The sequence below is a fragment of the Erpetoichthys calabaricus genome, chromosome 2 (assembly GCF_900747795.2).
Source record: "Erpetoichthys calabaricus chromosome 2, fErpCal1.3, whole genome shotgun sequence".
Classification (NCBI taxonomy): Eukaryota; Metazoa; Chordata; class Cladistia; order Polypteriformes; family Polypteridae; genus Erpetoichthys; species Erpetoichthys calabaricus.
The window spans coordinates 152951043-152964999 of NC_041395.2; the positions used below are offsets into that span (position 1 = coordinate 152951043).

At 35.3% G+C, this 13957-nt stretch overlaps 1 protein-coding gene across 14 annotated transcripts in view; it reads right to left on the bottom strand.

Annotated features, from left to right (window-relative positions):
- The window catches only part of trip12 (thyroid hormone receptor interactor 12), a 328355-nt gene that overhangs the window by 227746 nt on the left and 86652 nt on the right, over nt 1-13957 (bottom strand). For all 14 annotated transcript variants that reach the window (XM_051923009.1, XM_028794650.2, XM_028794649.2 and 11 more), the window contains exon 3: nt 8755-8901. In XM_051923009.1, coding sequence (XP_051778969.1) covers nt 8755-8852 — 98 coding nt within the window. In that variant the 5' untranslated portion in view covers nt 8853-8901. The remainder of the gene's footprint in view (nt 1-8754; nt 8902-13957) is intronic.

Genomic DNA, 13957 nt, shown 5'->3' on the forward strand with positions numbered 1-13957 from the left:
ATTTAGAAAGTAACTGAATATAAACCAAGATGTTTACAATGATTCAATTGTTTATCTAGAAAAATGAATAAAGATCCATGGTGTATGCTCGAGTGTGTTAGGCTTTGATTATAACCCTATTACGTTTAAAAACCCATAAAGACAGATGCTGTTTTGGCATGCATTCCTCAAATACAAGCATTTAAATATGTACAATACATGCGCACACCTACAAGATGAAGGCTGACCTCAGCAAAACAGACCACATCAGTAACACTGAACACACAAAGGTAAGGTGGTAGAGATACAAACTAAAGGGATCTTTTCTGGTTGTTTGCGATTTTGCAATAAAGTCATACTAATTATAAGTAGTGCTGGGCGGTATACCGGTTCATACCAAAACCCGTTTTTTATTTTTGTTATGATATGGATTTTTCTTATACCGCGACACCGGTTTAAATAGCTTAAACAACGTTCGGAACGTGGTGCAGCGGGAATCTGTTTAAGGAGGGAACTTTTTCACTGCTGCACCGCTAAACACACATACAACAGAGTACATGCATTAGTGGAGGTATTGAACGGTGAAAATGGACAGAAAACATTCTGAAACTGAAGCTGTAGCAGACAATAAAGTTGAACATGATGACACAGAACAACTTTTGCTGAAAAAAGGAGCCGTGTCTGTTGTCTGGTTTTGAAAGGTTGGATGTGGACCATTATGTTCAAATGTGTGGATACTGTTTCTATACTACTGGATAATACTGCAAGCCAAGTTGTACTTGTTTTATTTTTTTTCAATACTGTGTAATGTACCTGGGTTCTGTGTAATAGTGTGACGACATGTTGACTTTACTCTCGACATTTCCACTTAAATCTTGACGCTTATGACGAGAATAAAGTCGACATGTTGACTTTATTATCCTAATTTGTCATTAAAAGTAGATCATCATAAACTAAACTTCATCTTAAAATGAGTATTTAATTTACAAGATTTTCTCCAACCCCGTCACAAGTTATGTAGCACATTAAATGCTGTGTGTTAAGTGTTCCCGGAGCCATGTTAATCGCTACGTGCTTCTTAAACGGAATTCCTCTTGCACTAAGAGGAGGCGCAGGCAGCACACAGAATACATTAATATCATGATATTCCTGCTCACTGAACATTTAGAATGCTAAGATAAATACTTGATATCATTTTCATGATGAAATGCATTAAAGCATGTATTAATCATGTGGGGGCATGGTGGTGTGAAGGTTGCACTGCTGCCTTGCAGCAAGGGGGTCCCGGGTGTTCCCGGCCTTGAATTTGCATGTATGTTTTTCTGGTGGGTTTACTCGGCATGCTTCAGTTTCCTTTCAAAGTCATGTAGGATATGGGGTTTTGTTATGTTATATTGACCCTATTAGTGTATGTATTTCTTGTATTCACCATGCGATGTGCTGGCACCACGTTCAGGATTTGCTCCTGCCTCGAACACAATGCTTGCTGGGATGGGCGCAACCCTGAATGGCTGGCATATTTAAACATGTATAAGGAAGACTTTTTTTTAAAGTTCTGAACACTCTGTGGTCTAAGTTTATAACTAGTTTAATTTGATGTTTATCGTGTGGTGATTGGTTATGTGGAGAAAGAAAAAGGAAGGATAGGAACTGTGGGTTTGTTAAATCAGACAGAGACAGCACGCATGCAATAAAGAAAGTCCACTCAGAAGAACATCCATTGAATTCTGTGTTCATGTCACCGATCACCAGATCACAAACCCAACATTTACACAATATTTTAAGTTAAACCTGTTCGATACCCATTCATACATCCAGTTTTTTTGGAGCCTCGTCACACCTGCCATAAAGATCTCTACACTGAACGTACACCTGGGGACCCCTTACTGCGAGGAAGCAGCACTACCACCACACTACCATGTATGTTTAATACCTGCTTTATTTAATGTATTTCATCATTAAAATGATATCAAGTATTTATCTTAGCATTCTAAATTTTCAGCGAGCAGGAATATCATGAAGTGAATGTATTCTGTGCAGCAATAGCTGCCTGCACCTCCTCTTAGTGCAGAGGAAGTCAGTTTAAGAAGCGCGTAGCGGTTAACAACTGGGTCGGGGAACACTTAAAACACAAAGCATTTAATGTGCTTCAATAGTTATGACGGGATTTGAGAAAATCTAGTAAATTAAACATTGATTTTAGGATGAAGTTTAGTTTACGACATTCTACTTTATTCTCAGTTTATTTTGTCATTAAAGTAGAATGTTGACTTTAATCTAGACATAAATGGCGAGAATAAAGTGGAGATGTCGAGAATAAAGTCAACATGTGGACTTTATTCTTGACAGTTCCCAAACCCCCCCCCCCCCCCCGTCCCCCAATGTGTCCGTGATTTTTTTTCTTCACCGTGGCCCTAATACGCTTTCGTAGGGCTATACCACAAATAGCATTATAAGTGCAAGTTGCAGTTTTATTTTTTATGTATATAGCTTAGCTTGAAGCAAGGTCCATATTAATGCAATTTGCCTTAATGATGGTTCAGTTGGCAAAGATGTCATCACCAAGTTGCACTTATTTTATTTTTATTTGGTGAATACTGTGTAATTCACCTGGGCTTGAAGTAATAGTATTACTGGAAGTTGCACTATTAATTATTTTATTGTTATTACTTATTAGTTTAAATATTATGCAGTTTAATGATGGTAAAGTTGTTTAAAAAGACACTTTAACGTGTCAGTGGACAGAGATTGATAACATTAACAGAAAGCGCAGTTGGTTTACAAAAAATATTTACTATTTATTCCTTCTCTAAGACATGTTCAGTGCAATACAACTTTTGACAAGCACCTCTGGATATTTTACTAAGTCTAAATGCCTCTTTGGATGGTTGAAAATATGTTGTCAAAATTTTAGTTTAAGTTGTTTGCAAACTTTGTTTAATAAAGAGGTTCTATATTTTGACTGCATCTGTCAAGCAATGTGATTCCTTCTCTTCATTAGTGCCACCCCCTTGAAAACTACCACTTTATGGGGCCATGCAAACCTTTATTAATACTTGTGTGCACATTAAAATATTTGTTTGTACAATGTACAATTCTCATGACAGTGGAACAGGTTATTCTTAGCCAGTCTACTGCAGTAATTTCAGTGGAAAATGTGGTTACCATCCACTCGTGCATGGGAAAAAAAAATTGGAATACCGTGAAACTGGTATAATTTTGGAAAATACCGTGATATAGAATTGGTCATACCGCCCAGCACTAATTATAAGATAGTTATTTTTCAAGAATGTTCACTATTATTTATATAAAAAAAAAAAAAATAAAAAAAAAAAAAAAAAATGGATTTCATTGGAATGTATGTGTGCAGCACCAATGTAGAGCACCAGAGAGAGCTGAATAATGAAGCAGAGGGTATTCCTCTCGCTGAATAATGAAGCAGAGGGTATTCCAAGACTACTCTTTACTTCACTGCACTGTGTATTTTAAGAACTTTAATTCTTGTAATTAAGGTACAGTATGTTGAAACAAAGGTTTATTGCAATCAGGAATAAAAAAAAGTTTTAAAATATGGCTTTCACAAGAGGCAGTGTCATACACCAAATAATAGTCTAATATGCACTACCTGTAACAAATGGAAGAGCTTCTTTCCTATTCAAGTATTTCAGACATACAGTAGATATATGCAGTAAATGCTTGCTTCACAGAGTAGGCCCTCATTTCACTTTATGAATATAATTTCCATAATTTCAGATAGTTACAATCTTTAGAACTCCAAAGGACACAGGTTACTTTTAATTACAGTAGACTGGATGAAATAGTCCAGGCTTTTTTTTTTTAAAACCGCTTACTGAGTTAGTGACACAGTATGCATAATTTTGTTTGAGGAAGATTTGCTTTCACAAGATTGATGGAACACACGAACACTAGACAACTATACATATTCTATAAACTGGTTACTGAGGAAATTACAGTTGTTAACACTAGAATTTACATGTGATTTCCTAGAGATGTGGAATGTGCTAATGTGTTACAATACCTTAAGTACTGAAACTCAACCAATCAATGATAACTTCAGAAGCAATCAACTGAAAGTTAAACATGAGATTTCAAAGAGCTGAGATTATTCAATATCCATTTCCATTTGAAGTGACCCGAAATCGCTAAAATTTTATATTATTATTGTATATTTAATTGCCAAAAATAAGTTAAATATGAGAAATCAAAAGCATTTAAAAATTATAATTGCCTATGCAATATTTGAAAACTAACTAAAATTTAATTAGAATTAACTTACTGTGCTAGGGACACAATCAAACAACAGATTTATAAAGAGGTTATAGTAAGATAAGAATATTAACAGCCTATCCCCACCCCCCCAAAGTGGATTTTGTAGCTAGTACCAATAATAAATCAGAAAATGGAGAAAAGACATACTGCTTTTCTGCTTTAAAAAGTCCCTTTTGCTTTGAAAGCCCATAAATTGGTAACAATCAATGAAAGCAATAGACTGCAGGAAATAAAGGCATGAACTTTTAAAATTTAAATTTTTCCTGATTTTAATAAACCTTTAATTCAACATACCTTAATAAAGTAGTACAAGAATTCAAGTTCTTAAAATATACAGTGCTGCAAGAAAGTTTTTGTTTTAAACCCATGTAAACTGATCCTCATTTCAGTCCAATGAGGTGCCTAGCTCTACATAAACATCATGAACTTGGTCTAGCTTCATATCAATTATACAGCTGTGTAAGAAATGTGTCATTATGCTATCAATCTACCCTGCAGAGGTGCTCAAACTAAATGCTAAACTAATGTTTGTGAGTGACTAACATGCAGTTTCAGAATATACAGTTAATTATTCAATAGTAAAATGGATGCGATACTAACGGAAAAATTCAAGGTAAGCAAAAATATAATAGATGGTCCTACCATATTCAGCCAATATAAAGGCCAAAAAATGTTTACATGTTTAAATGCACTACTGTTTAGCAAATCTAGGTCATCTCTTGCCACAAACAACAGTAAAGTGCATCAATACATTTTCAGTGAAAAACAAGGGCATGAAATGGCAAGCATGATATAGACTCCACTAACAAATTACCATAAATGTGTTATTAGAGATCCCTAAAACAATTACACAAGTTCAGAACAAAGTGTTTTGACCTAATGAACTAAATTTGGAACTTTTTTCCAAGGCTGTGTCACTGAAAAAGCTTCAGACTCCCTATCAAGAAAGTTTAAAAGTATGGCTCAGACTCCATTATTAGCATATGCTAACTTTCAAACCATAAATTTTATAGGAGACATCACTATTCTGTAACATTAGTTCACAATTATTCATTTACAGGTGCATCTCAATAAATTAGAATATCATTGAAAAGTTAATTTATTTCAGTAATTCAATTCAAAAAGTGAAACTCAAATTATATAGATTCATTACACACTGAGTGACATTTCAAGCATTTATTCCTTTTCATTTTGCCAATTATGGCCTACAGGTAATGAAAACTCAAAATTCAGAATCTCAGAAAATTAGATTATTTAAGATACTATTATAGAAGATACAGAAAAGTTTGCGTACTGAAAAGTATTTCCATGTATGCACTCAATACTTGGTCAGGGCTCCTTTTGCATGAATTACTGCATCAATGCGGCGAGACATGAAGGCAATCAGCCTGTGGCGCTGCTGAGGTGTTATGGAAGCTCAGGAATGATGCCTTCAGCTCGTCTGCATTGTTGGGTCTCGTGTTTCATTTTTCTCTTGACAATACAATCTATGGGGTTTAGGTCAGGCGAGTTTGCTGGCCAATCAAGTCATGGTCATTAAAGCAGGTATTGGTACTTTTGGCAGTGTGGGCAGGTGCCAAGTCTTGCTGGAAAATGAAATCAGCATCTCTATAAAGCTTGTCAGCAGAGGGAAGCACAAAGTGCTCTAAATTGTCCTGGTAGACAGCTGCGCTGACTTTGGACTTGAAAAAACACGGTGGACCAAAACCAGCAGATGGCATGGCTCCCAAAATCATTACTGACTGTGGAAACTTCACACTGGACCTCAAGAAACTTGGATAATGTGCTTCTCCATTCTTCCTCCAGACTCTGGGACCTTGATTTCTAAATGAAATGCAAAATTTACTTTCATCTGAAAAGAGGACTTTGGCCCACTGAGCAATAGTCCAGCCCATTTTCTCCTTAGCCCAGGTAAGACGCTTCTGACATTGTCTCTGGTTCAGGAGTGGCTTGACACAAGGAATGCTACAGTTGTAGCTCATGTCCCAGATACATCTGTGTGTGGTGGCTCTTGAAGCACTGACTCCAGCCGCAGTCCACTCCTTGTGAATGTCCCCCAAATGGGCTGTGCTTCATAATCCTCTCAAAGCTGCGGTTATCCCTGTTGCTTGTGCATCTTTTCCTGTCACTCAACTTTCCATTAATATGCTTGGATACAGCACTCTGAACAGCCAGCTTCTTTAGCAATGACCTTTTGTGGCTTACCCTCCTTGTGTGGCCTACTGAACCAGACTGAGGGACCATTTAAAGGCTCAGGACACCTTTGCAGGTGTTTTGGGTTAATTAGCTGAGTGAAGTGTAACACCATGAGTCTACAATATTGAACTTTTTCATAATATTCTAATTTTCTGAGATACTGAACTTTGGGTTTTCATTAGCTATAAGCCATAATCAGCAAAATGAAAAGAAATAACGCTTGAAATATATCACTGTGTGTAATGAATCTATATGAGTTTAACTTTTTGAACTGAATTACTGAAATTAACTTTTCGATGACATTCTAATTTATTGAGATGCACCTGTATAGCACTGTACAAATACTATAAAAACAGAATGGAGAATGAGATTTCAAGGATTCTTATTTAGATCCTGTGAGATTCAAGTTGTGGATACAGAACATTTTCATTCTCGTGTGGGAAATGATTGTCAGGATTTAGAAATGTTGAGATGACAAGTTGCTAATAACATGCAAAATTCACCAAGAAATGTTTCGAGTATGAACAGAAACCATTACATTGCAAAACTTCCATCTTGCTCATTTATTAAAAATCATACACTAATGCCATAATTTTTATAATGTAATTTCCAAACACATGATATTCAAACCATATTGTGAAAATGGAACAGGCAGCTGCACAAAGACAATCAAGCCAGAAATGTATAGCACAGTAAAATCTCAGATTTGGAGATGTTTTAAAGATGGACAGACAGACAGGTAGACTCAGATGGAAAAGAGCTATCTGAGCCGTGTTTAAAGCTAAAATTGATTCAGAGAAGGCAAGATGTGCTACCTCATAGCATTAAGTAATAAAAAATAAATTGTATTCTGTATGACAATCATCTTCGCAATTTTGTAGTACAAAAAAGGCTTTATACCACTTGCTTAACACTTCATTCAAATTGCTGCAAAATACTACAAATTTGTTTTCATGACAATAAAAAAAAAAAATCAATTGTTAACTTATCTGAAATTACTTTAATTCTTTGTTTGGACAGTGTTTTTATGAAAATGGCTCCATGGACAAGAATGGTCAGGAAAACCTGTGAAAATTATTTAAAAACAGTCTTGTTTACAGCTCAAATGCATACATACACACGGGACCACAACAGAGTTGGATAATGTCTCATAACTAGTTGCACGACTTGCATGTGATGTGTAGGCCAAATTATACTACATCCCCCGTACAACAACTGTAGCCCACTTTGGTGCGGATGGCAACATTCTTGAGTTTAAACCAAATTAAATGTGCAGTTGATATAAACAGCAGCCCACCAGGGAACAGATGTCAACAACCTTCAATTAAAGTTTAAATCAAGTTATGTTTGAAGATGGTAAATCAGTGCATTTTTATGAATGTTTTAGTCAGTAAAAAAACTGATGGACAGTTGGAAGTGTAGTCCTGCTTACTAAAACACTGGAACTCAAGGGCTCGAATTGGAGTCACATAAGAATTTTTCATCTCCAACTTCACCAAAAATAGCCCACTCTGACTCCAACTATGCTTTCTATTCTGCAATGTGAAATATGATGTTTGTCACAAACTACAACGTACCATTAAATAGAAAAACCTCATATCAGCTGTAAACTATGGTACTAGCTGCTTTAGGCTCTATTCAGATTGTCAACCATGAATTTTAATAGCACATACAGAGAATATCACAGCAGTATATGGGGGGCTTGAAAACAGAATCAAAAATGATTTAAAATTTATTTAATAGGAGAAATATGCAAAAATATTTGGTTAAACTTTGCAAAATTCTATTTTGCTCTGAACAACTGAAGGAGGAACTACACTCTAAAAAGCTGAAGTGACATGGTACACTTTTTATTGAAAAATGTTAGTTTTCCTGCCTGCAAACAAGCAGTTTTAAATCTTCCAACTTTCAAAAAAACTAAAAAATTCAAGTGGATCAAAGTAACTACAGATATTTAAAGAAAATGTGAAAGATGTTGATTCATATTGAGGAAGTTATTCAACCTGTTCTCCAGTACAGTACTATACCATTGATGCTTTGGTTCACTCTTGGGTGTTGGTCCTAGATCAAATTATGACATTCCTAGTAATAATGTAACATTTTCTAACAAGTTTTTGCTCTGCCTTATTAAGTTCGTATTTCAGATATAAACGAACAAAGTGATTTTTTTTTTTTAATCTATCAAATTGTTCTCAACATTTATCACCTACAAATATACCTGTAGATGCTAAAGATAAAAAGTACACCCAGCCCCCAATAATTTTACTGACAAAGTACATGCATGCTTACCTTCCTCCAGCAGCGTCGTCTTGTAGTTGGGCCCCGGCAGTGTTCCTCTGTGAACGTCGCAGTGACCCCCCTGGATTGTTATTAGGCCGGTTGGACATTGGCACCTCTCTCCTGAAGGGACATACCCTTTCTAGACACTACCATTCACTAAGAAAAAAAATGAACAAGAGAAGTTATTGGTTTTAAAATATTTTCTGAAACTAAAAATTTAAATACAACAAATCCTGATTATAGTACACTAGTAATACTTGAAAAGAACTGTAATCTTAGTACGTAACCTCACATATACCGAGATGACAGCTAAATCCTTACTGACACCTGCTCCTGGCACTGTGAATATTGAATAAATAAGCAAGAAAGTTTGCCCAGAAATCGTTACATAACCTGTTGTAAAGTCATAAATATCCGAACATGTATCATTGATGTCAAGTTATGATCTCCCTTTCACCTAGAATACACCCTCAGAAATATCCAAGTCCAAATTTTGTAATAATGTCAGCACATGAAAAAAATTAACACTGAAACAAATTGAAAATGAGTGCAGAACGTAAATAGGCAAGGCTTGAAATCAAATCAAATGCAAATGGATAGCAGAAAACAGAAAAAAAGTGAAGAAAAACATTTAAGGCTTGAAAATGAGCAGAAAAAACGAACTGAGAGAAAATGAAAATGATAAGATTAGACTTAAAGAACAGAAAAAGAAAAAAACAATTATGATTATAAGAAAACATGCAAGGAAAACATGAGAATGAATTGTGATAAAAAGAGAAAATATGAAAACCAAGACAAAAAAACCATGGAAGAAAGAGGCACACGCTTTGAATAACAAATACAGTTCGATTTGCATTCTAAGAAATGGATATAAATGAAAAATGCTGCATCCCATTACCACCCAGATGTGGAATACAAAAAAATTTTGAGTTGAAAAAAATTTTTTTGAGTTGAACAATGAATAAACAATGCCCACACTGCAAGCCTAAGAAATGGACTGAAGAAGCACTAGGAATGTGTTGCAAAGGTGGAAAAGTGAAACTACCACCTCTTAGACCTACTCCAGAAGAACTGGAATCTCTCATGGACAAAAATAATCTTATATGGAAACACTTCATTGAAAACCGTAAAATTCATGTTTCCGATTAACTTCATTCGATGCCGTGAAAGTTAAATCAATGAGCACAGATTCATGCCGGTATTTGAGGTTCGAGGAAAAATTTACCATAAAATTGGAAAGTTATTGCCATCTTCTGAAGAGAAAAAATTTCTATAGATACACTTCACAGAAAAAGATGATTAAATTAAGAGCCGCAATAGTATTTTTTACAAGAGCAGACAAAGAAATTGCCATCCTTTAAAAAATGTTCCACAAGAACAATCAATACATCCAAATGTTCAAAACAGCCATCAAAAAAAACTAATGCAATGGCAGAAAACAACTCAAGTGCTCATGAAAATTATCACGATGTGATTCAATTAATAAATTGATTGCCAAATAATAAATGGAACCTGTTTCAAATTTTTCCTACACAAGCAACAGCTGGGCACCCATCGCTAATATACAAATATAACAAGAAATCCTACAACAAGAATAAAATATATATTTAATCAAAGGAATGATTTGCACCTTTAATATTTGTAAGAGCCATTTTCTTTGTTTTATAAGATTCATGAATATTTCTTAGATGACAATGCATAAATTACGGGAGGTTCCTATAACCCCCGTAAATAGAATCTTGTTGGTATATTCTTGCCATTTCTAACAGCTTGGAGTAAACATTATTCTTCAGTTAGTTAGTGACAGCGTTGCCTTGTATAAGGTGTAGAGGCATACGGTTTTTAACCGTGACCGCAAGTGACAGTTCCTGGACACTTGCCTATGTGCCAACCGGCTTGCGAGCCTTTTGAGTGTGGTAAGTAAATATGTAAGAAAACAGCACTTATTTTATGTGTTGTGCCGTACGTAAAGCGTATAGAAGAAGAAATTAAGAACCTTTAAGTATAGAAATAACTAAAGTCTTTCAAGAAAAGCTAAGTTTATAGAAGATGTTTTTTCCTTTTTTTTGCCTTTTATTCTACGTGTGTAACTATTTTTTCTTTATTCTTGTTTGGATTATTCACTTTTAACTTTCACTAAATACCTTTAAAACGAACTCTTGGACTCAGAGTATTCTTTTGACACGCGTCTTACCTGTGCCTGATGACACCTTATATTTCAGCAGCTACAATATTCATGTTCTTCTTTTATGAAAACTACAAATTAATCAGTTTTGTCCAACAACAGGAAACCAAATGTCTGACAGTCTTCAACTCTGTCTCTCTATGTGTAAGGGATAATCATGAATTATTTTAAATGTACGCTATTTACAATAGATACAGGCAGATTACAGGGAAATAGGAATATAACTAACTGTAGATTTTTCATGTGGTATTATCCTGCATCCTCCTTTCATGGTCTAGTGCCCTCTATAGCTTTCCAGTTTCTGCCAATACTATTACAGAAAATGTATTTAAAATGGGGAAGAAAGGAGAGACTGATATATATAGTTCATCCAAGGGTGAAAGCCAGTTTAATACAGGTAAGTAAAACCTGTGTTTCTCTCCTGCGTGGACTGCATAACATGCCAAAGTACTGTGCATGTAGACAGTATTGCCACAATGAATTATAACTGTGCATAATTACTATTTTTCATGTTTTGAAAGATGTCCTACTCATTTCATTCTATAGGTCAGTTATTGGGAAATCAGCAAAGTCAATCCATGCTATTAACATTACCTCTGACTGATTGTGCTCTTATTTCTCCCTGCATAGATTTTCCCTCAAGATCATACCTTATTTTCATGTATTTACTCTCTGTAATAGTACTGGATCATAACTAGGGCTGTAACAACTAATCATCATAATTGATAACTGATTATTAAAAACATTGGCAATGATCACTTTCATCGATTAGTTGATTACATCATTAGGTCTAGTACTTTGTGCCACAAAAATTGCATCACTATTTCATTCAGTTGCAAAGGCATTTGAAAAAAGGCAGATGGAAAACAAGTGCCAGAAAAGATAGTGAAACCTAAGAGTTTAGGAGCACTTTAATCCAAACACAGAAAAAAAAAAAAAAAAAAAAGTTGTCAGTGGCAAATTTTGTAGGTCTGACCTCTTATGGCACGAGAGCACAATGGAGATATACAAACATCTGAATAGGAAACATACCGTTACAAGCTCCGTGGAGTCTCACCATCATTCCATTAAGTTGAATGTTACTTCAGATATATTAACGCAATATTTGCTAGGCTAGGCCATATGACATGGCTTTCAGTTTAAAGTGAGGAATAATTCCAGCCCTCTTAACACTAGCATATGCAACAGAATTTCATGACACTCTACTAAAAATGTGTCATTAGCCACATATAGTAAACTTTTTTTTTCTTGCTTGCTTGCAAACACATGTAACATTAGCGGGTGCAGGATTACAAAAAATGGTTGCCAAGAAATGCAAGTCCCTGGCCATGTGGAAATTTTTTTTTTTTTTTTTTTTTTTTTTAGTTTTGCATGCAAAGGAAATCAAAAACTCAGCGAGACTTCAGCTGCAAATCTCACCGCACATCTACCACAACTAAAAGGCTCATTCTGTGTCAAAATACAGGAATGGGGAGGACAAGCCAAAGTTCCAGACTAGCTTGTTATCGGACTACAACTGGCTTTTATACAGTCTGGAGGAAGACGTGATAACACGCAAGTACTGCTGCAGCAAGCCTAGTTTAGCTTGTAAAACATACTGTGGCAGGATCACACAGTTTAGATGTGAAAAGCTATCACCACACACTCAACAGCAAATGACTCACAGTAGGCTGGAGAGAAATGTGCCAAAATCTGTGGTGGCGAAAGGTCTCCAGACACAAAAAAAGACGAATGATGATACAAAAAGATATGAACTTTCAGTTAAAATAAACTTGCCATATTATATAGCAAGGAAAGAACGAAGTTTTACACAAATGAAACCACTTCTTTTGCTGCAGAAGGAAAACAGTCTGGACATTTCCCCAACATACCACTACCATGTTCGCTGTGCTGAATTTTTCAAACAATACCGCAGACTTGCAAAAAAAAAAAAAAAACTAATAAATTAATGAACAGACTCTTCTGTCGTGAAATATTGTGGTGGTCAGATATTTACATGATGTGTTTCATTTCTATTTATTATATATTTATTTTCAATTATATAAATGATGTATAAAATCATTGTTTAAATTCATATTTTTAAAAAAAATAAATTTCTGAAAATTTTACCCATACCTGTTTAACTAGTGAAAGTTTCCATTTAATGCACTTCATGAGTTTAATTTCAAATGAAAATTTGTGATGCAACTAATCAATTGGCAAAACAATTGCCAGATTAATCAATTGTTAAAATAATCATTCCTCCCTGGTGTGCTCCCCTACTTTAACTATGAGGCCCTGATTGCGGTGAGGCCGGGTGTATTTGCTGTACTTGTTAAGTTCCAATCATGCCAAAGCATGTACTTTTGTTTCCTACGAAAAAAAGTTTTCCCACAGTTGGAATAACAAATGTCATGCGGTTTTGGTAATTTAGAGGAAAGCATATTTACTTCTGGTACAGAAAATCCTGAAATGCTGGTACTGAACCATTTAAGAATCTGGGTTTTCGGTACTGGTACATCGCATAACTTTCTGAAGAGGACTGTTTTGTTTACTAGTAAGCGGTCAGCAGTCATGGTACAAAAGGTAACTGCTATGCATCAGACAATGCACTTAGCCCACAAAAGAATTCCTATTGAGATTCCAGCTCACGTTTAGTGTTACTTGTTATTAGACATTCATAAATCAGAACACCGCAAAATAAATTCAAATCAGTTTTTCTTAATTAAAATAAAATTGACATTTTAAAACACATGCACTGTAGTAACCTAAGACATATGACACATTGCCTCACATCACTTTCCTACCTGCATCTGCAAGAATGAAAAGCAGAGAAATCCAACTCATTTGGCGAAAAAATGGTCTTTGAAAGACTGAGAACATCAATAAACCAAGGTTTCTTGAGGATGTGACAGCCATACCAACAAAGGATAGTTGTTGCAGGGGGCAGATAAAGGACAAGCATCAAACGGATCTATAACAAACATGTTGCCCGGCTAACAGAAGCAGTGACATCAATAGCGATTCCCCCATCTGTGACTTAGCACA